This window comes from Anopheles darlingi, chromosome 3, assembly GCF_943734745.1.
Source record: "Anopheles darlingi chromosome 3, idAnoDarlMG_H_01, whole genome shotgun sequence".
Lineage (NCBI taxonomy): Eukaryota > Metazoa > Arthropoda > Insecta > Diptera > Culicidae > Anopheles > Anopheles darlingi.
The window spans coordinates 62,362,042-62,384,362 of record NC_064875.1 but is presented as its reverse complement, the minus strand read 5'-3'; the positions used below and the strand labels follow the sequence as shown (position 1 = coordinate 62,384,362).

At 50.1% G+C, this 22,321-nt stretch overlaps 1 protein-coding gene across 4 annotated transcripts in view; it reads left to right on the top strand.

Annotated features, from left to right (window-relative positions):
- LOC125958042 (apolipoprotein(a)) overlaps positions 1-22,321 on the top strand; it is a 37,402-nt gene that overhangs the window by 13,505 nt on the left and 1,576 nt on the right. For all 4 annotated transcript variants that reach the window (XM_049691144.1, XM_049691145.1, XM_049691143.1 and 1 more), the window contains exons 3-4: positions 20,757-21,259; positions 21,378-22,321. The exon at positions 21,378-22,321 is cut by the window's right edge and continues 82 nt beyond it. In XM_049691144.1, coding sequence (XP_049547101.1) covers positions 20,757-21,259; positions 21,378-22,321 — 1,447 coding nt within the window. The remainder of the gene's footprint in view (positions 1-20,756; positions 21,260-21,377) is intronic.

Below are 22,321 nucleotides of genomic sequence, written 5' to 3'. Positions count from 1 at the left end.
TTGTCCCCGTGCTCGGTGGTCAATGCCGCCGGGAGCGTGCAGGAAGTCAGGCCATCAGTCACTGGGCGCGACACGTCACGTGGTGCGGACCAAGTGCCGGTGGTAGTGGCTTTCATGTGGCTTTTCACTTCCTCCCGAAAATGCCCAGCTCCAGGGAGGGAGGGGGGGGGCATCGGCATTAATGTCACTACTTTCGGACCGTTTGTTTGGTGCTTTTCCCATGCGTACGCGGTGGCCTTCTGGAGGGTTGCAGGGAAAATTTTTTGGGCCACCCCACGGGGCCCAAGTGACATCAGAGGGCTCTCCCCAATTTTTACGAGGGGGAGGGGGTTTCCCGCAGACAACATTTCGACGGTTTGGTCCGTTTGTCATCAGGACGGGTGCGGGAATAGTATTCATGTCGACTGTCAGCCGGAGTGTCACAACACGATGCAGCTGGAATTAGTGGAGGATTATGTGCAGTCGAACCGGTATTTCTCCCTGTCGTCTGGTGGCCGCGATGCTGCGTGCGGTTGGTGGTGGTAATGAGCAACAGCAGTGGCGTGAACAGAGCATGAATGAATGCAGTGGATGCTGGTGGATCCGGTCTGTAATCCATCGTATTATACGTGATAATCACATGGATAAGCAGCACATATTTTAAAGAGTTTTGGGATGTTAATTAGACAGCGTTCTAATAGATTGCAGATGTTAAAACAGGACCTTAGAGTCAGATATTAATTCCTGAACTTGATATTCTTTACGACTTCTTTAAGAAAAGAACTGATGATCGCAGCTTCTCAATCGAAATCTCATCATACTAGTTGCAAACCAGGAAAAAAGATCAGAATCCAATTTGTTTGAATGAAGCGTAGCGACCCCTGAACTGCCTTGCAGCAATGCACGAATGGGCAAGTTTCAATGATGATTCATTGCATGGCATTATTGTTGGCAAAGGACAGAAGGCAACCAGATCATCGGCATGTCTGGCGCTGGGGGTCAGACGGTTAATAGACTTGCAAGATTGAGAGCTGCTTCGAGTAACGACGACGACAACGATGACGACGACGACGACAACGATGACGACGACGACGACGACGTTGTTGCACCCTTGAATGCGGTTACGATGAGCGAGCTTTACCTTGTTTTCTCCATCCAGACACGCTGTGTCGATGGCCAGGGAATGAAGCGAGTGTTCCCCGTGATCCCGCGAGCCGTTCGCAGGGTAGAAGGAGAAGTTCAGACTAAGGTGTGATGCTCTGACATTAGCACGGATGTGTTATGACGGATTTTTCCGTGGATTGCCTATTCGGGACACGTATTCGGCACCAATCGCACAGCTTAGTGTAGATCGAGTCGTGAGTGCCTGTTTAACCTGATCAGACGAGTGTGATTGCTTCCCATAATATACCGGGATCAGTTAAGGTGAAAGGGAAATCCAGCATTATTTAATTTATTTCACATTGAATGATGAAAGTTTTATGATTGAAGGCACTGCATGGTATGGTATAAGTTTTGTATGACTAAACAGAACTAATGAGGCTTAGGAAATGATCTCAGAAAAGCGGTGCTATAAAACACTCTAATGAGTCTTCATTACTACTGCGTGTCCAAAGGGGGGGTGTTAATTAAACTTATTTAACCTTTCAAGCAGACGTGAAACAGCTACAAGATGTGCTTAAAATAATAGTAAACTGACGTCAAACTATCAACTCGTGCGACGTTACAGGTGTTTTCCATCCAATCCAAATCTGAAGATGCGCTCTCGCGACGACGTCCAAAATTGGGCAAAGCACCAAAACCAGCTCTCTAATGGGACACCAATTAGAGATTTATTTTTCTTCCCATTCCAGTGGCCTCCAGCAGATGGGGATTTATTTTCTCTAGCAGTTTCTGTCGGTGGAGAGTGAATTATGGATCAAGCGTTGATGCGCCGGTACGAGGTTGCATTCTTGCGCGTGCACATGAACTACTGACATGAAGTCGAGTGTCTGATGCTACCGGGCGGTCGTCAGACGTTGGGCGAGTGATTTATGTGGGCTTGAGGTGAAGGCACAGGGCGCAGAAAGTGTTGGCGTTACAATGTTGTAATTTATTTGGATGTTTTACAACTAAACACGCCGGTGCATTGTCGGGGAGGCGTGATGTTTATCTGTAAACCTGGCGCTGCAACGAGATGTAACCACTGATGGATCCGGAATGGTCAGCTAGGGTAGTCTGGTGTTTCATTAAGCGTAAACGTGTGATCATGAGACTGTTTATACGGGTAGTTAATGGTGTTTTACGGGGTTTTGAGTTGGCGGGAAAATAGTATGATAGAAAATAGAAAAGGAGTATTGTATCATTGAATTTCATCACTCAGGATTTATAGAAATGATCGAACTGCCCGCCAGTGCAACGATTGCGCCAGCATAATTCGTGGATAAACAAACAAAACTCTTCAATTAATATCAATTAATAATGCTTCGACCCCCTGGGCGGGGCATTCCCCACGCGAGGTTTCATAATTTATACCTTTTCAAAAAATATATTTTTCATTTCTTGCATCATTCCTGCCATTCCGGGGGGCGTTCACAAATTAATTTAATTACCCAGTTTAATCGCGAAGTGAAATGATTGAATCGACATTTCCTCTGCCTACACATCGCAGAAGGCGTTGTGGTGCGTGTCTCCCTGCAGCAGATGTTGCGGTAGGTCAGCCCATTTCCACCGCGATCATCATCGAGTCACTTGATCATTCCCGATTTTTATGCGTTCAACCACGCGCGTGTGTGTGTGTGCGTGTATGCACCCGGTAATCGATTGATCTTACATGTATATTCGATTCATGGAATGCTTGAAGGGATTGCTGAAGTGCGACCCTGTCCTGCTTGCTGGCATCGTACTCGCTGCACACCGCGCGATCGCAGCATCTCGAAAATGATTAATGGCGTTTCTTTGGTTCTCTTTTTCACGCTGCTCTTGTCCCGTACGCGAGTCCAGGCCAGGCCAACACACCACTCCGCCGGTTCAATTGAAGGGCAAAAAAATAATTTAACAGTAGGAATGCGAAACAGAAAGGAAAACATATTTCAGTTCCCCCCTCCCCCTTTCCTTGGCCCAATAACAACAGGGACTCGATTGTGGCTCGGTGGTGCACCCATTTGTGCAGCCCGATCCTCAATCGATGATAATGATATGTGATAATAAATAATGATAAATAAATATATCGGTCAATCGGTCTGAGCTGAGGGCGCAAGAGTTGTGCGGCGCACCCAGCAGTCCTTTGCGTCCCGTATTGTGGATCAACGCCGAAGTAGGAAGGCAGGACCTCAATTTGTCTCTCCGTTAACCGGCCCCGGGGCCCCTCCCCGTTCCATTGGGGCGTTGTGATTACTTTATGGCTTTCACCGAAATGGCTAACTTGAAAGGGCAATTGAGGTGCTGAGTTATGGTGCAAAAAAGGTGCAAAACAAAAAGCGCGAGCGAGCGCGATCACGAACCGTGGACTCACTGGTCGGCCGCGTACTGTGCGTTGATTTAGTACGGTTTCGAAAGTTTATATCCGGACACGGGTCCCGGTGCTCAAGGGTCGAGTGCTCAGGTGTGAAGCGGTAGATAATTTTTGGGAAATTAAAGTATTCCATAAATTAATGCGAACCCGTTGCGCAACCTACTTAAGTGACCGGCTACCGGGGGAGGGGTGGTGGTGAAGGTGTTTCCTTCAATAAAATATGCACTGTTAAGATCGGAGATGTTTCATGGGGAAATAAAACTATTTTTTATTAGCCAACAGATAGCGGTGCTTGCCTTTGATGATATAATACTAGGCCGGTTGTGTTATCTGCCTTCCTTAACGTGGTCTGGCGTTAAGATGATGAACTGAAAACCGGAAACTCATCATCAGTAGTTTGGGTTCGAGAAGGCTTCAACTTCATTTCGAATGTTCATCTGTGGTGCCAGTCACTATAACAGAATTGTCAAAAGCTGTCTAGATTCTCAAACGTGGAATAGAGCGAGGAAAAGTTGAAGATCCTGAAGCAACGAGACATCTCATTCGGTCCTCCGTTTGTGGCCTCAGGTCCAATGAAGTCTTTGGAATAAATCCCATCCCGATATGATTAATAATAGCACCAGTGCTATAGCTAGGTCCATTTGAATCCGATCCTAGACCTGTTTGGAATGGCTGGATAGAGCAAGAAACAATGAGCCCCAGTCCCCCGCTGGGCATCGTTCGCGGTCGCCATATTCTCGCCACAGTAAAACCCTCGCCTTACACTCCAAAAGTGCACCAGCCACCATGCAACGTACCAACGACAGACTACATCTGACTGGTGCAATAGTGCCCGATTCGATCGGCTCACCACACTGGAGGATCTGGAACGTGGAGACCCCCGGCAGTTGACGTTGAAAGTTCATTATATTCTGTAATGCACCCGAGGGGGCGGGCGAGTACTTGCTTGCTGTCGCACCGGGGTGTTAACCCATCGCCGTCTCTCCTCCGCTTTCCTATTCACCGTTGCCACTCACGTCACGAAGCGTTGTCGCTGCTGCCGCGTGAGCTGGAGCTGGAGCTGGAGCGCAATCCACGCCGCCTTCGATTCACGCCTTTCGCGCGATCGCGCACAATCTCGGTCGACGGGTTGGCGCGGAATTTGCCGTGTTTGCATATTCCGGGATTTTCTCCCGGACAGGGGCCCCAACCCCAGCTTCGAGCTTCGCAGAGGGAAAAGTGCTCGCATACTAATCGATTTTTGGTGGCCATAAACCGCAACGAAGAGGGGAGGACGGGGGCCGGGGGCTGACGCACGATGGACGTGTCGGAATTTGAGGAGATTTCTGGTTGCAGATATCGTTGAAGTTAAATTATCGGCGCTGGAACGCGGAGTGGTTCGCTAGGTAAGCGATAGAGCGAACGACACAAGTACAAAAGGTATTCATCGATTAAAAGGCAATGATAACGATAATCACTTCATCAGCCTACTGTGGCGCAAGACGCTTGGCGCCTGGTTTAATGCTAGATTACTCATTTAGACACTCAAAGATTACTGCTTGAACGCAGAAGGCTCTGCTTTTGTCTGAGCTGTTCAATCATAGTAGTCTTGGGATTGCAAAACCAACACTTCGACTACAGTACTTATTTGTTCAGTGAAGTGACCGGTAGTATATCGTTCAGTAATCCCTTAGAAGTCTCCTATAACTCAAGGTATGTTAACGTTATCTACAAGTTCTTTATTTCCGAAAAATCCTCTTTACTCAAGCTGTCGTATAAAGTATCAACTGAATGCTTACACATATTGTTATTTATCGTCAACCAACCGGACCGGATACAGTCCCCGCTGACCAGCGTGTGGTGTCCGCCGCTGGAACGACCTGTGTATCCGCCCGCCTTGCCGAGGTCCACCTCCATATCCGCTGAATTATTGCATTAATTCCTTTCCATGCTACCATCCCCCTCCCCCCACAAACGGCGCGAAAGTGAGGAAAAATGTGTTTTTTGCATTAAACCCACCGCCGCCGCCGGTCCGGTGACCACCACCGTGATCATGGATCACCGCAAAATGGCTGCTGCTTCCGTGCTGCGTGACCGTGAGTCCCACGCGCAGAACGAATCGTGCGTCGCGCATGATAGATTGCGATCGTCGCCGCCTTAGCTTGCAGCTTGCAAGTTCGTGCATTGCAAAGTGAAAATGCATTTTGGGGGAGGGGGTTGGGGGAGGCATCGCGGTGGCCCTTGTAGTCCGAAATTCGCTACGCCGAATGCGGTTTCCTGGTGGACACTTGCTGGCGAAAAAAGCATTGTGTTCAATGGGCGAACAGCGAGTGGCGCCAGTGCCGACCGTCACCAAAAGGCACACGCTCCCTGCTGATGGCTGACGGATCGGATGAAAGTTGACTGGTAAAGCGATTAAACAATCGAACCGAAAGCCACCCACCGAGCGAAGCGAATCGGATTGGATCTGGTGCGGCGGCACAGAGAGTAGCAGCAGCAGCAGCAGCAGTACGCACAGCAGATGCTATGGAAATTGAGCTGATAGCCGAGGCCTGGTCTGGTCGGGCGTATTGGCTGGATCCGCTAAAGCTTGTGCAACGGACACACGCCGGTGGTACTATTGAAGCGGTCTCCGGACTATAAATACACGATCGCATCGCACGATCACGCCCTCATCGTCTGCATGGAGACGCATGAAGCAGTAGTGTGAGAAGGGTTCCAAGAAGCGTCCGCCGTGTTCGAAGACAGTGGTCCGCGCATGGTCTGTCCCTGCACCACCTTGTTGACGGATGGTAAGAAGGACCACACACACGCATCGCCCGAACGCCGATCGATCAAATGGTTCTATCTTGAGGAGTCGAGTTTCTCCGAAACATGATCGTATATCATAACTGTTGACAGGACGCGGCAGCAGCAGCAGCAGCAGAAGGAGCAGCAAACAGCTCTCCTGAACCGGACAGACCAGGGCACCGTTGTCGGCAAAGACAACGCCCTTCAGAAGGGTCGGCTCCATCGATGACGTTGGTGTTGATAGTTCGCGTTCCCGGTTGATGCCGGTCCGCCTGCCGTTCCATCTGTTCTTGGCTATATCGCTTCTCATCTCTATAAACGATGGAAGAGGTACGAACGAGACGAGAGACAGAGAGAGAGAGAGAGAGAGAGAGAGAGAGAGAGAGAGAGAGAGAGAGAGAGAGAGAGAGAGAGAGAGAGAGAGAGCAAGGGGTGGTGTGTGACTTGGAAGACGCCGTCGTCGTTGCCGCCGCCGAAGGGTTGGAACTGTTTCACATTCCATCATCGTTGACCTCCAAATCGACGTCATAAAACACGACTGTCGTAAAGGCCTATTCGAAGGTAGCTCTAGGTGCCCCTCGGCCACAGGCTGGCGAGCCAACGAGGGAGACTTGTCGATGGAAACGAATGGATATAAACCTATTAGAGTATCATTTGATTTCCCTGTGTTCCGTCCTCTCCACCCCCTCCGGGGCTCTGCTAGTCCGTGTATAAGATCAGGGAACTGGGAACGGTGGCCCTTCGAACCATCAATTAATACACCGGACCGCCCGCCCAACGGTTTGATGACCAGGGGAGTCGCATGAATTATGATGTCGGTGGGTGTGGAGAAAAGCGGGAGTCTTGGTTATAGTAGTAGAGCTAGTAGTAGTAGTAGAAGGAAGAGAAGTGTAGGAAGCGAATGCCCCGTTGTGGCAGCATTAAGATATCAATAAATCTGTTCCGTTGCAGGTTTGTCTAGTGGTGGCGAGAGGGAGGAAATGAGGAGCTCTGCTCAATCGAAGATTTGAAAATGGTTCTCGGCCAGATGTCTCGGGCCATCAGTTCGTTATAGGTAGCACCTTGGGGCAGAGCAGAGCAGAGCGGAGCGGAGGGCATCCAATTTTCTTCTCATTCGAAAGGAAATTCTATTCTGACTCACTTGCCTGTCCTGAGGCCAGTTAAGTAGTGGGTCTGAGGGAGCAGAGACAGGGCCGTTAGATTTGTCCGATTATTGAAGACAACATGTTTGCATCGGTTTTACATTCCGGTTGGACAGACCCAAACACACACACACACACGGGGCAACAGATGGAATCCATTTCGGAGAGAATGAGTGAAATGAAAGTGACGATCAGATGATCGTTTAGGTATAATGAGGATCAGGTCTTTCGGAGATGCTCGGAAGGCGAAGGCGAGATTCTATTCCGGACAAGTTAGAAGAGCAACTCGGACAAAGTCGATAGACCTCCGGGGATACTCGGGATGTCATTTGGCGTATTAATGGTTTTCTCCTGGGGAGAGCTCATTTCAAGCTGCCACAAACGAGCATCTGTATCGCGGTGTGGCTCCTGAAAATGGCAGACAAATTGGTAGGACACTCAAACGACTGCAAAACGGTTCAGTTTGCAATAATAAAACTTTTGTCCAAATGTTTTGTTGCCATTAGGCATCGGGAGTAACGGGTTGAAAACGGGAGAAAACACAGTTAATCTCCTACCCGCGAAGGCCTCTGTCGCATTTTAATGCCTTAACACAGCAAAAAAAAAAGCCCATCCACTGTTAAAGCTGCCGTGTTGGATGACATTTTTGAGATACGATCATCTGATTGGATGCGATAAGAATAAAATTATCATTAATATCGTCGTTTGCGTCGTTTATGTGATTGGCGATCCGGGCAATCCGGGTGACCGCAAAACGCCGGGACCGACTGGTGACTCGGTGTATCGCTGTTTTTTTTTACTGCTTCTTTTGCCGATCGCAGACAATCGGCCGGACATTGAATCGCCGTCGCATGGCGTCGCATGGCGTCGAGACCACCGGTCGGGGCTCAGCAAACCAGTTCTCTAATGTGCAGCATCCTCCCCAATCCTCGGTTTTGTGCCATCGAACCGGAAACGGCTTGTAGATTTTATAGCCCGAAAACCCTAAAAGAAGTAATGGAAGGGGAGGGGGAAAGGATATCAAATTTCCTCCCCAACGACAACATTTGCACGCTTTTCCATTCCACCAGTTCATACCTTCCACCCCCCATCTGTGGCACATTTGCACATCTTTTGGCGGAATCGGATCTGTCGAGATACGAAATCAAACACATTAAGAGCACATTCGTCGGATCGTTTGTTGATGCCGGGGTTAGAAAGCGAGGGGGGGGGGTATTAGGACGAATCAAGATCCAGATCGTGACATCGTGCGCCGGTTCACTGCAGGGACGAGTGCGAAATGATCTGGCTTGTTTGCCCGCCGAGCATTGCGATCGCAATCGCTCCGTTTGCTCGATCTTGATCTTCTCGATTGCGAATCACTCTCCGCCGGGCTGGTGAGTGTGCTGACCACTCGAGAGCAGACGCAGAGTGTGTCTTGGTTGGCGGCCCCCGCCAGGACAGGAAATGTTGAACATTAAAGGAATGTTAAACATAAAAGATTGATTAGAAGCGCGCGCGTGTATTACGCGTCCCTGTCTGTTTCAACGAACACGTTGCGTTGCGTTGCGTTGACTGCATTTGGAGCGATCTCTCGTGCGATCGTACTGTATGCAGCTGCTTGCTGCTGATCTGCTTCCATTGCATTGCGCGAATTGGAAACGTCCATCGTCCAATCGGATGGTCATTTGGGTTTCAAACAAAAAAAAAACAAATGAAGCGCTGCCTTCTGCCCATTGGCAGCATCATAAATTCAGCCGCAGTCGCGCACACGCGGTCCCACGTCCCACGAATTTGCAATGTTGATCGCAGGATATAGTGTGGTGCGCACCAAGCAACCCCGTTCCCCGGCGGTGGGGGTCTGGCGCCATGTTGATCGCGGTTTGCCAATGACCACTTTTGGGCCTTTCGATGGGGAGGGGAATTATCGAATGCGGGCACCTGCATCTCCAAACGAAGCGTCGGAGCTACAGCTGGACAGCTGGATACAATCGCACCGGTTAGGCGGACCGAACCGGGTGCCACTGAACACAATCGGATGCTCTATACACTGACCACATTTACATAAATCATTGGTCCGCTGTAGGGGCGACACGACGTATGATGGGAGTGGGACCGTGTGGTGGAGACTGATTGAAAAGTCGACCGGTTTCGGCGACGACGGCGACGGCGACGACTACGATTGATTGATTTCGTGCTGATTGATGCGCTGTTGTGCGATCAGCATACCGAAGTGTCTTCCTCGCTGCTCGATTAGCGGGATCCCCGTTTAGAGAGGGGGGGGGGGGCACCACGGGATGGGGAGGAATCAGAGGATCTATAGATCAAAATCGACCATGATCGAATCGGTTACTGACGACTCCATTCATCATGATGCCCATGCTGTCGATCGGTTGGACATGCTGCGCATTGATTAGATGGTCGCCTGAGCATGCCAAGCGACCTTGGTACGGCGGTACGGTCCATACCCTGGGGTCTTGGTTTCAATAATATTCCCTTTTCTGACAGCACAAGACATGCCAAAAAAAGAAAAACATCAGACGGTCGTTCGGCCAAAGACCGGAGACCCGTTCTCATCGGAGGATCACGGAACATTGGAAACTGTAGGCCGGGCAAGTCGGGGCGTGAACACATTCCACGAACTCTTGGCTTCTGGGCGACTTCTGGTTGCGGCTGTCCCTTTCCGTTTGCCAAAAAGATCGACCGTTTGCCGACCGCCGACAGTTGTTAGTGGTGTTGTGTCAGCATTACAAACTAGCCGCCGGTCGCATAAAACATATTATTAGGATCAGCGAAGCGCGACTCGAGCGCGGTGCCCTTCTGCGAATCCCGGGCTTCCTTTACGGAGCTGTCTACTCTGGAGCATCGGAAATTTATGTTCATCGCCTATTAGAAGTCCCGGTGTGACGGTGCGTTGCGTTAGTGCGGGTTAGTGCAAAGCAAACCCCTTCCCTTTGAGCTCGGGAGCGGTGACGATGGTGGCAGTGGTAGTGGTGGCGGCGTGGCCATAAAACGAGAGCATCCAAATTAACACCATTTTCCCATTAAAATCGGCCACGGGGCACCCTAACCGGCGAAATGAAACAACATCCTCACCCCACCCCCTTCTGAGCGTGAGACTAGTAGTGGGAGGCGGAGGAGCAGGGGGCCATCTGTCTGTCCGTCCTCTTGTTGTTCGCTAAAACTAAATACTGGCCGGTTAGCACCTCTTGACACCGTCACCAAGAACGCGCCACGACGTCACGCTGCTTTGATCTTGCGAATAACCAAGAGAGAGCGTCAGTGCAGCGTCACGCGAGGGTGGTAGCTCTGTTTGGACATTCGGAATTCGTTGCACGTCTTCGTTTTTCCTATGGATCTGTTTGGGGGCCACTGTCATCCGCCTACTCTCTCTTCCCCCGGGGTTCGGGTTGACTGTTTTTTGCACATTAAAAACAAAAAAGATTTTGGCGAGATTAGCGGCGTCGGCGTTTTTTGTGCGATTTAGACAATTATTTATGGACTCACAAGTGTGTGTGTATGTTGTGGTGGGGGTTGTTTCTTTTGGCACAATATTTGCACACAGCATTTGGCGCATCCGCATTCGCAAATATTTAAAACGTTTCTTTTTATGCCTTACTCATTCCACTCATTGCCACCTTCCCTAATGAATGGGTTCATGATGAGTCGAAAGGGATTACGCCATTTTGTGCGCACTGTGGTGGACGGACAGACGATTTAAATTCCTTTATGAATGTTTGGCATGATTTGAGAAGAATTCGGCTCCGAGAGGGTGCGACTGTTAATGAATCTTCCTCAAGGCACTCGCTTCCCCTTATCGAGCTGTCATGTTGCAGTCATGTTCAAGGGTAATTAGAAGCGCGCTTAAGTGTACCGTCTTTCCTCTCTCCCTCCATTGGTGCTTCAATACTGGTTCAACCAGAGCTCTAAACATACACACCAGCAGACGCCGGCTCTAAGTAGCTGCCTTTCCTTTCCTTTCACTTTCCAACCTTTACCTCAAGTCCCGTTCTAGAGAGACCATCCCATAAATTTCCCTCTTTCCCTCGATTCGTTCGCCACGCACTCGCTCTGTTGTTGCTGACCTTTCCTTGGCGCTTGTCATCTGCTCCCCTAATTTCCGACTAATTCACGATCGCCCCGGACCGAGTTAGCCGGTCGGGAACTGGCCCAGGGGGTATGCATTTTTCGGTAGTTTTCTAAACCACCACCACCACCGTATCCGTGTGCGGTGTTGTGACCTTCGGTAGGGATTATAGGGATTTCGAAATGATCAATTTACGAACAAAATGGAATTTCGGTTTCGGACGAAGGTCTGGCTCACGCTTTTTCTCACGCTGCTGCTGATCGTGAGCGATCGTTACGGTAACTCGCAGCGAACGAAATGGCACCGCGCGCGCTCGCGCACCGAAATGATAAATTGGCCAGTTGGAGAAAATTCCACTTCACGCTTGGGGCCGCATCACAAAAAAGGGTCCCTTTTTTCGTTAGAGGGCCCTTGGATTGGGCGATTTATGAGCGAATCTGTGCGACGCATAATTTTTACCCTCCCCGCCCCAAAAAGGCGATGCGCAAAACATGTCACGGAGGAATAGCGTTTTTGGCTTTTACTTTCCGCAAACACAATACAAGTCATTTGTTGGAGCGAAGGCCTCGTGTGGTCGCCGAGGGGTCGACAATGACGGCATCAAAATGGATCAACAACTGTTTGTCGCCCTGGTTTGCCTTTCTTTGTTGTGGTGGCCAGTGTTTCGAAAACGAGTTCCTTTCTAGTGGTGAAATTGCCGTTATGATCCCCTCGTTGCTCTGCATAGATAGATGGAGGGCACACACAAACCAAGGATGGACTCGCTAGCAACGATGGACTTAAAAACATACTCCCAAGAGAAAGCATTTGGGAAAAATCGAAAAAAAAATTCGAGGCCGAGATGCCTCGAGGTGAAACATGCTCCGGATTAGCGATCGGAGTTGATGGAGTTGATATGACCATTTGGGAAATCGTAGCCGGCAGTGCCCAGAAGCAATGATTGATCTATTTAAAGCGCAAGCAACGACGGATAGCTCCACCGAAGATATCGTGATTTTTTGATAACACACGATTAATGTTACTTTCTATCCTGCTGCTTCTCCCGGAGTTGTAGAATTGACCTACATGATCGCATTCCCCATGGAGTCGAGATCGTGCCAGTGCAGCCGACTACGTAGATCGCACCAAAGCATGCTTACATAGTTGATCGATCGGCATCACACCATTGATGAGGTGACGCGATTCCGCGATTGAAAATGCATCACCATTTTCAGGCTATCAATATTCAATCAACCACTTGGCTATGCAGCCATAAAAAAAGCGCAGCTCACGCTGTGTAATAGGCTACTACCATTTTTCCCCCAGACAAGCAGACGTCGTCTTCAAAGTAGCGTGGCCTCGGCTACCGGTAGTAGCGCTGAGCCATTTGAATGGATGAAAAACCTGCTCCACTGGTGGTGGATGGTGGTGACCAAGCGAACCACCGCGCTCCAAGACCGACCACTAACCAGTTTGTCATCGCGTAAAGTTGTAACCGTTTCGTCCGTTACACCGGTAAACAAGAGGTATGCTGTGCGTGCGTGTGTGCGTGTCACTGTATGTAACACTACTGGTGCACCGCGTGCGTGACCATTTTGCGGTTCGTAGGAGACCAGCTGGAGCCATGATTTATACCAACGCGGTTCATTAATCATCCGGCATGGGCACGTCACCGCATGTGCAGGGGGGCGGGTTGGCCGGTTTCGTACGGCGAAATGGAGACCACGCGAACGTACGCTATGGTTCGAACAGCACTAGACTGGATGTCGTTGAGATTGAACTAACGCAGCACTTGAGAGGTTTACCTCTCAGCGAAGGATCTTAGCGTGACTCCCTGGGGGAGGGTTTGTCATCGCAAAGAAGGAGTGCGGCTGTGCCTTATACAGAGAGACAGAGAGAAGTTTGTTGAAAAACAGAAAAACTCAGTAAAAGTGTTTATTTCTATTACTTCGCGTACATCTCTTGAGTTCGAGCGTGTACACCCGAAATGCTCGATCGCGCAGATACAGTTCATTCCGTTTCGTCGTCAGATCAATGAGCATCATTTTCCAGTGCGACATGGAGAGGGCGTTTTGTTTACACAGTATGTGCTAGCATAGTGCTGCGGTTTCTGACTGAATAGTGTCAACGAAGTCAGCGAACGATCGATCGAGTACTCTGCGAGTGGATCATGCGTGGCGTAGTTGGCGCAGTGTTGAGGCGTAAATTATACATTTCCGGCTAGAAAGAGAGAGAGAGAGAGAGAGAGAGAGAGAGAGAGAGAGAGAGAGAGAGAGAGAGCCTACGACGCGACGCATCATTTAGTCAGAGGCTGCCACGGGCGTGTTGCTGCTTTCCGCACACACATGGCGGGCGTGGAATGGATCCAGCGCGTCAACATTCGCCCCCGGATCGAAGCCCACCGAGGAGAGCCGATTGCGCACATACCGCCGCGGTCTCTGCGGTCACACTGCCACCTCCGCTAACTGGCGGGGGTTGCCCAGGCGGCCCCAAAGCGTAAATACAGTCTAATGATTGTCAAACGAAGATTTATAAACACTCACCGGCTAGCAGCGCCTGGCAATGAACCGAGGCCGGTGTTGGCGTGCGTGTTTGTCGAGCTGGTCGAAAACGGCCAAAATCGTACGAAAATTGTGGGCGACACTTGGCCTGCCCAATGCTACGATCGCGCGATCGTAGTAGTAGTAGTATAGGTGTTTCCCGGTGGTTTTTTTTTTGGTGAAGACAAGGCTTGCAACATTCTACAAGCTGCTCGAGAAATTCGTTTGGAGCGAAAGTTTTGCAGAACTCAACCATCAATATCTTCGTTCTTTATATTCTAAACTTATATTTAATTTAAAAAGGTAGAAAACTTTAATAATAAATCGAAGACAGAAAACAAAGATAACTGACCAAAGAGAACAATATGCAGTGCTATAAATGAGCAAAACTACTAAAATGTAATGAATTGAGTCACAAAAATCGGAAATCGGAATCGTTAAACTTGACTTAAGGGGAACTCCTTAACACAAAAAATCGATTCACATCATTTACATCACCACCACCACCACCGCCGCCGCTGAAGAGGAACAAAAAACAAACAACGAGCTACAACACCTCCGAAAACCGGGCTCCGACCGGGATGATTGAATAAGACACTCGCGATCGACGCTGATGGTCGGTTGGTGGTTCACCCACACGCTAGCCCACCTTGCGCACGAACTTTGGCACGCACGCACACACCTGGAACCGGTCACAGTTTTATGAATGAATCCAAACATCCAAACCGCAGCATCGTAGGCCGCACCGGAACCGACATCTTGAACCGGTGAAGCTAAGGAAACACTCCACCCATTTGAATCTGCTCACACGTGGCCAGACGGTTGCGTGGTAATAAGAAATGAAGTGTCACTTACTGGTGTTAATTTCGGGACATTTTCAACCGAAAACGATAGCCCCCGACCCTTTCACGGATCGGTTCATTCAATGGGGACGCATCATTAATCTGCACCACGGAGAGCACCGTTGCCAGCCAGCGGTGGACTCAGTCAGCATGTTTCCGATGTACACAGTGCAGCACAGACGAATGAAGGGGGCAAACGGTTCGTTGGTAGCCACGTCTCTGCCCCTTACATAGACTAATTAGTGCGCTCATGAGCATGGGGGCGAGGTCAGATGCTTAGGGGGGCGGAAACCCCCAGGATCCCCGGGGGCAGGGAAGCAAATTAATCAAATGCACCCCGGGGACATCCCTGGCCAATTTGCTCGCAAAGACGAGAAACGCGCAGTTTGTGGCGGTGGCTGGCTGTCTGCTGGCGGCTCGCCGGAGGTCCCACTGTTGCAAATTCCGCCGGAAATGGGAGGCCAAATGACAAACAGCCACCATGATATGTTGCGTGGGAAGTGAAGCCTTTTCTTGTGTATTCATTGCGGTCTGTTCCAGTTCGCTTCTCCCATGGGATAAGTCGAATGTTGGCTGTTGGAGGTTTTTGCCAAACGAATGCACAGTGAGATAAAGACACACATACAGTAAGCTGTTGACCATTAGTATTAAGGTGAGCAATCTCGTGAACTTTGGAACTGAGAATCGAACAAAGCTATGCTAACCGAAAACTTGCGGCCGAACGCCGCGTTCATAAATTTAGGATTCAAACGAAATACGGTCTCCGGCTACGACATGCGCCATGTTGCGACAGATTCTCGCCAGGGGTTTCTAAACCGTCCCATGTCCCATGCGCCATCCTCCTTCCATTTGTGGAAGAGAGAGTAATAAAAAGCGCGATCGGGCGACAATTTCGATTTCGTAAAATACGACTCCAACTGCGTCAACGTGATGACCGCATTTTATTGCCTTTTGCGGACGGATTACCTTAAACGATCGCACGACGCTGATGGCGATGGCCTCAGGCGGAATGACTTCCTGCGAACCAGTTAGACCATGCGGGCGCTGCGGGACTTCTGATTACAATTGGCACACGGAGATGATGGGCTGCGTTTAAGTTCAAACTTCTCAGGAAAACAGTACGTCATTCGCGCGTTCACAGGAACTGTTCATTCCATTCTGGTTTGGAGCACATTCCGCTACCACCATATGCTAATCAGAATCTATACAATCTACCCAAACGACAGCCGTAACACTCTCTTCTTGGCTAATAACAGGTCGTTTGGCTTTGTGCCGGTTGTCATCCTATGCAAATAACATCGATCACAGATCAGGTGTTCCTGTGAAGTGACAATTAAGATGCCTCGGGGGGCCATTTATCGAGAATGGCGATAATTATCACTCCCCCCCACGGGGGGCGATTGACAACGCTTTCATCATCATAATCAGCTGCTGTAGCAGCTCCTGGAGTGGCACAAATGTCGCATCCAATTTGTGTCTCCAATGCATCATGACCTTTTGCGCTGCTGCTGCTGCTGCTGCATCCAGCGTGAGGCGACATTTTAATTAGCAAAGGGAGCCTCTGGAATCTGGAAGGAGCCTCCGTCACGTCACGCCACGATCGACAGGCTGCCAGCTACTCGGTTGCGCGAACGTACTTTTATTGCAACAAACTACTGTCTATAGAGCGCGATCGCTAGACACACGCTCGATCGCTCGATCGAACGATCATTGAAATGGTTAATTTATGATCGAATGGCTGGCGGTGGCGCATGGTGCGGTAGCTCGCTCGTTCGGGGGGAGGAGGTTGCTAGCGCCGGGAGCAGTGATTGATTCCGTATGCTCCATAAATAATATCCTAATCGAGTGTGGCCACCACCATGCGCACGATCAGCACCAGCAGCAGCAGCAGTAGTTGTGGGATGGATCATAAAAAAGCACGACAACAAGCCGCTAAGGAAGGGTTATCGCACGGTTAACTTATTGATCTTTATTAGATTGGAATTTATGTATCGTACATCGCGGATCGCGACCGGTAGGGCGGTTTGCGATCGACGTCGCGCAATCGCCGCAATTTTGTGACCAGCGAGCTTAACGAGTTGTAATACAACATGCACGGACATGGCCAGTCGCTGCGTTGGAGTGCCACAGGAACCATTAAAACTTATCTCATCGGCGGCGGCGGCGGCCGTGGTGGTGGTCCGGATGGGGTCAGGACGTGTAATGTGCAAAGGAGGGTAATGAGCCATCATGGACCTTTGAGCATATTTTATTCGACTACTTCGGCCGGACGGAGCCTCGCCCGATTGATCTCTCGAGCTGGGTGGCGTTCGAGAAACGTGAAAGGCTGCGCGGCCGAGCGGCTCCCGAGGCTGAACCGTCTCGAGCTCTGCTCATGACTCACTCCCGTGGCCCTGTGCGAGACGCAGAAATCTAGAAATCGGTTTCATCGATCGTAAATTATCGGACAATTTTCCTAGTTTGGCGCGACGATGCACATGTTGGGGTGTGAGGCGGGTGGGGTTGGTTAGCAGAGGGAGTAGCAGTGCGGCCGCGGCACAGTTTATGCTAATGTCACCCACCCAGCCGATGTCATATCGATACGCGCGTTGCGATACACGCACGGGAATCCAACGCAGCAACCAAAACGGAGCGATTTACTCGTCTAGATGGATGCCGTTGCCGCGTGGCTGTCACGGTCATCCCCTGCGCCGGCGGGGGATGAGAGATAAATATATTTTTCTGTAGTTCAGCGTGTGTCGGTGTAGGTTTCATCTAGATATGACATGTTTCGGTAGAGAAGGCATTGTTGGATGATCAATGCATTAATCGCTTGAATATGTAAGCATTAAAATAAACACAAATCAAATAACATTGAGAAATCCTCATGTTATCGCGATTGAGCCATCGTCCTTGGGGTTGATATTTTATGAAAAAAATCTTATATTTAGTTACCTAAAGATGCGATTGATTGTTATTTAGTTTGTTTGCAATTGGTCGATGCTGTTTCTATAATTTGCTGCAAAGTTCTTGGGTCAAATTCACACCAAAATTAATCCTTATTAATTGAGTAATGTTTTACTAGCATATAAAATTTCATCTGCTATACTAGTTCTCTGCAAAACTATTCCAAAAGGAATGAAAAACGAGCAAATTAGTTAACAACGAAGGAGTGCCATTGGCTACATAAACTGGCGAACAAAGGCGGTCAATGACGAGCGAACAAAACTATCAAATGGCGATCAAAAGAGAAGCCAATGTAATCCGCTAGAAACGAGCCCATAGGTTTATTCCACCTGGTAAGGCGGTGTTAATAGAGTTGTAAACTATACATTCATAACAGCTTCTACGTCCTCTATGAACGGACGTTGTAGTCCTCGCATTCGGATAGCTGTAGCAGTTGCTCAACGAGAAGAGACGGAGAGAGTGTTCGTCGCTAATATGGTAACTTGATGACAATCTCAGTAAGGCGCGCGATCGCCATCATCATCCTCATCAGCGCAATACGTTCCACATCCAAGATGGCTCCGGTTTTACATGACAATCCTTGGTTCGGTTCGGTGGAATTGTGAATCTTCGGTGTTTCCAAAATCCGAATGTCCAACCTACACACACACCTACTACACCCCCTCTGGCCCCCTTGAGCGCACACACATAAGTACACCTGCCACTGCCCACTGGCCGCGCACATCGCAATCCAGACAGGCCGCACGCACTCCTACGCGCTGTACCGGACCGATCACCGCGCGCGCCATACACCAACAACACTGACCAGCAGGCGGCGCTGTCGTATCGTAACGCATAAGAATCGAATGAGCTTGTCCCGGTCTATAGGAACCGACGGTTATTGAGCAATTTGAGCGCCTGTTCCGGCGCTTTTCATCCACCTTCGATCGTCTCGCGATTGTGGCTTAATTGTAGGTTTTTATAGCACCGACAACTGTCTTCATCACCTCGTTTGCGCACACCCTTCCTGGCCGGGAAGGTCTACGAGAGGCCAGAGTAAGGCGCTGCGAAGCTTAACACAAACCCATTTCGGACTTAAGCTACCACAGAATGGACGATTGTGCAATTATGATCTTGAGATTCCGGTTACTACTTTCGCGCTCTGCCTCTGCCTGGAACCGCCTGTAGGCCGCAGCGAGGGCGACGGATTAGGATGGAAAGGTTGTTTGGACTGGACTTGTACTGCGCGCGCGATAAGAAGCCATTTCCGGACGCAGGTCGAAGATGCGCGCAAGGTCCCATTTGTGCGCGGTTAAGTAGGAAACTCGTTTTTTTTTCAGATGGAAGGCCCGACACTCGACCGACTCTCAGTCTCAGTGTATGTCTTCCTCGGAGGCACTCCCACGGATTTCGAACTCGGACCTCGGACGGCGATAGTGACCGAGTCGAGTCGACGGGGGAACATCGTCATCGTGAACGACGACGACATCTGCGAACTACCGCGAGAAGCGTTTAATGTTCGATAAACATTGAAAGTTTATGCTTCCCGCATGCCGCATGCCTTTCGACCACTCTCCATACTCACTCGATCTGCGCGAAACGGACCCGTTGCGCTGCAACCGCTGGCCAGCGGGCCAGTCACGGACTCTTTTCACGAAGAGAGGATAAGGGGGGTTGATGGGTGAGATCTGCTAGCGGTACAGACAGCTTCAAACGATACATGTACCTAGGGTCAGGAGGCGGCGATTGGGTGCACCGCACCACGCGACTCCATCACTCCCCTCCCCTCCGGCACACGTGAGGTAACCTGCTGACTCCCGGGATGTTTGTGTTTAAACCGCCGACCGCCGACCCCCGATCGCCCGATGGGGTGCGGGTCTGAGGAAACTATCTTCATTCATGAATCTTGCTTAACGTCGTCGGCGACGACCATTCATTGAACGGCTTTTTGGGGTGGTAAAAAGCAAAAGCAGAAAAAGAAGAAGCAAATGAGGGAAGCAACAACCCATTCAGGGCTTTAAGGTAGAATTGGAAAGAAAGACAACCGACGATGGGTTGGGCGGTGATGAGGAATTGCGAAAAAAAAGGGAAACGAAAGAGAAGATGTTGTTGCGAGCCGTGATGAAGCTGCATCCACCGGTGCTGGACATCCGTGGAGTTTTCGTTTACTGCATTATCAGTTGCGCATGATCGCGGCATGTTTGGGGCCCCCGGACCGGCTTGGTTTTGGAGACTTTTTCTTTTTTTTTGTTATTTCAATTTCCTTCACTTTGTTCCCAGGAGACAATGCTGCTGCTGGCCCCAGCTATGTTACGATCCTGATCAGCTCTGTGGCCATTTAGCTCGACAACGACAATCGTGGCGTGTGCGATCGCGAAACGGAGAAGGGAGAGACATGTATGTCGAGTGCCGACAATTGTCATTTTGTAGCGAACCGGTTTTTTCGGGAGCGGGAAGGGTTTTTGAAGCGATGGTCACGTATCACGTAAGTGTGTGAACCGGCAGCAATGCAGGGAATTCCCGATATTTTTAAGCAACTATATGAGCAAATCGTGATTTTTGCGTGATTTGCTATTTTGGTTTAAGTTCGATCATCAAGATCATAGCAGCCATCGTTTTGAATCTCTAGTGGCTTTTGGTTTACTCGGGAACTAACATAGTAACCATCGATAATGTATTCCAAGGAGTAAGCTAGCGCTCATTTGCACTAAGTATGCAATATTATCAATTCCTTATCGCGAAAGCGGGTTTTTTCAGCTGACAGAATCATTGGCATGGAATTTGCCACTATGAACTGCTCCCTGGCTGCTGCAGGCCACCTGGCTCCGGAAATACCAGGCGAATGTTTAATGCCAAACATCCAGCCTACTGGAAATACTGTTTTCCATACGAAATTCATCAATAAACACAGCAGTGCTACAATCAGAATGAATGAATCATACTACAAGCATGACAACACAAACTTTCCAAACATGATTGCTTAATTAACGAAATTCTATCACGTTTCCTCTCATCCCCCAGTCACACAGTATTCCTCCCCTTCCGCAATCGACACCGGCATACGGTAGCAGCTGGCTGATACGGCCCGTTGAGACAACCCACCACCGACGAGGGAATAGCTATGATGGTGGTCCCACCGATGGCCACCAGCAGCAACAGCAGCAGCAGCAGCAGCAGCATCACCAGCGCCATCATGGTGCGCCACTGTTCATCCCGGAACCGAGCGGAACCATGGTACCACCGGATGCGGATGAACTGACAACCACCGACATCGATCGCAGCTATCGGAAAATACCGAAGATCATAAAACATCGCCGACACCCGGCGGTACCGCGGCGGATAAAACCGGGTTGGGGCGGCGGGGGTCATAGGAAGCGCCGTCTAAACCCGCACCACTACACACCCTTCACCAAGTGGGGACCGTGCGATTACTATTGCCACCAGAAGCGGGAACGGTATTGTATCGCCAAGCGGAAATGTGGCAACCATATCCAGACCGAGGAACGGATCTGTCCCAAAAGCATGTGAGTATACGTCGGACGGATGGGCGACGATCGACCACCCTGCGAGGTCGGTAGTGGGTGCGTTTCATGATTTGATCTGGGAATTAATACAACTCTCTCTCACTCTCTGTCCATACAGTTGCGTACCGCTGCACATTCCACCGATACCGATGGTGCATTTAGAGGAGACGCTCGAGGAAGTGCATCATCATCATTCGCCCGCGCTACCGTTGAATCAGTTCACGATCGTCAACTTCGATAAGCAGCAATTGCAGGAGCACAGCAAGAAGAAGAAAAAGAAGAAGATCATCATCCAGGAGGATGACGATTGGGATGAGGCGGACAGTGAGACGGACTACGTGATACTGAAGAGCCCCACCACCGGTGGTCACAAGTCCGTGGGGCCCTTTCACCGCAAGGAGGAGCTGATGATGCTGGGCAACAGCGCAAACCGGGGCAAACCGTTGCTGATCAATCTGGACGATTTCGACGATAAGCGCATCCTGCAGCCGAGCGTTTCCCTGGCGCCCCACTTCGACAACGGGTACGAGACGGCCAGCCACAAGTTCGTTAAGTATCCGCGGAATCATCCGGCCCGTCGGCAGCCACCACGGTTGAGCGATTACTTCGAGGATTACTATGATCATTTGTACCGCGATGGGACCGGATTTTCCAACCGGAAAGGTGAGGACTGGCCAGAAGATGATCAGGAAGAGTGGCGACCCATCACGCCGCCATCGCCCGTGAATGGAAGTAGCAGTAACAGTCGGGTACCGTCGACGCACTCACCACCCCACCTAGATAAGGATTATGGAGCTTTATTCCGGTCAACGACGGAATCAAGTGCTCCCGTGGAGCGCAACAGGTCCAGCACTAGTGCGCATCACTACCAGCAGCTACTGGAATCGTTCTCTACGGCCGCTACCTACGGTTTGGAGAGTGTGCGCCATGCCAAACGCGAGATTGATGGTGGTGAGCATGGCACGGAAGAGTCTTCCGAAGAGGAACCTGCTGTTTCCGGGATGCTCAAGTCCGGACCGTTGGAAAGTCAACGACGATCCAGGGAGAAGGCCGTCTTCGAGA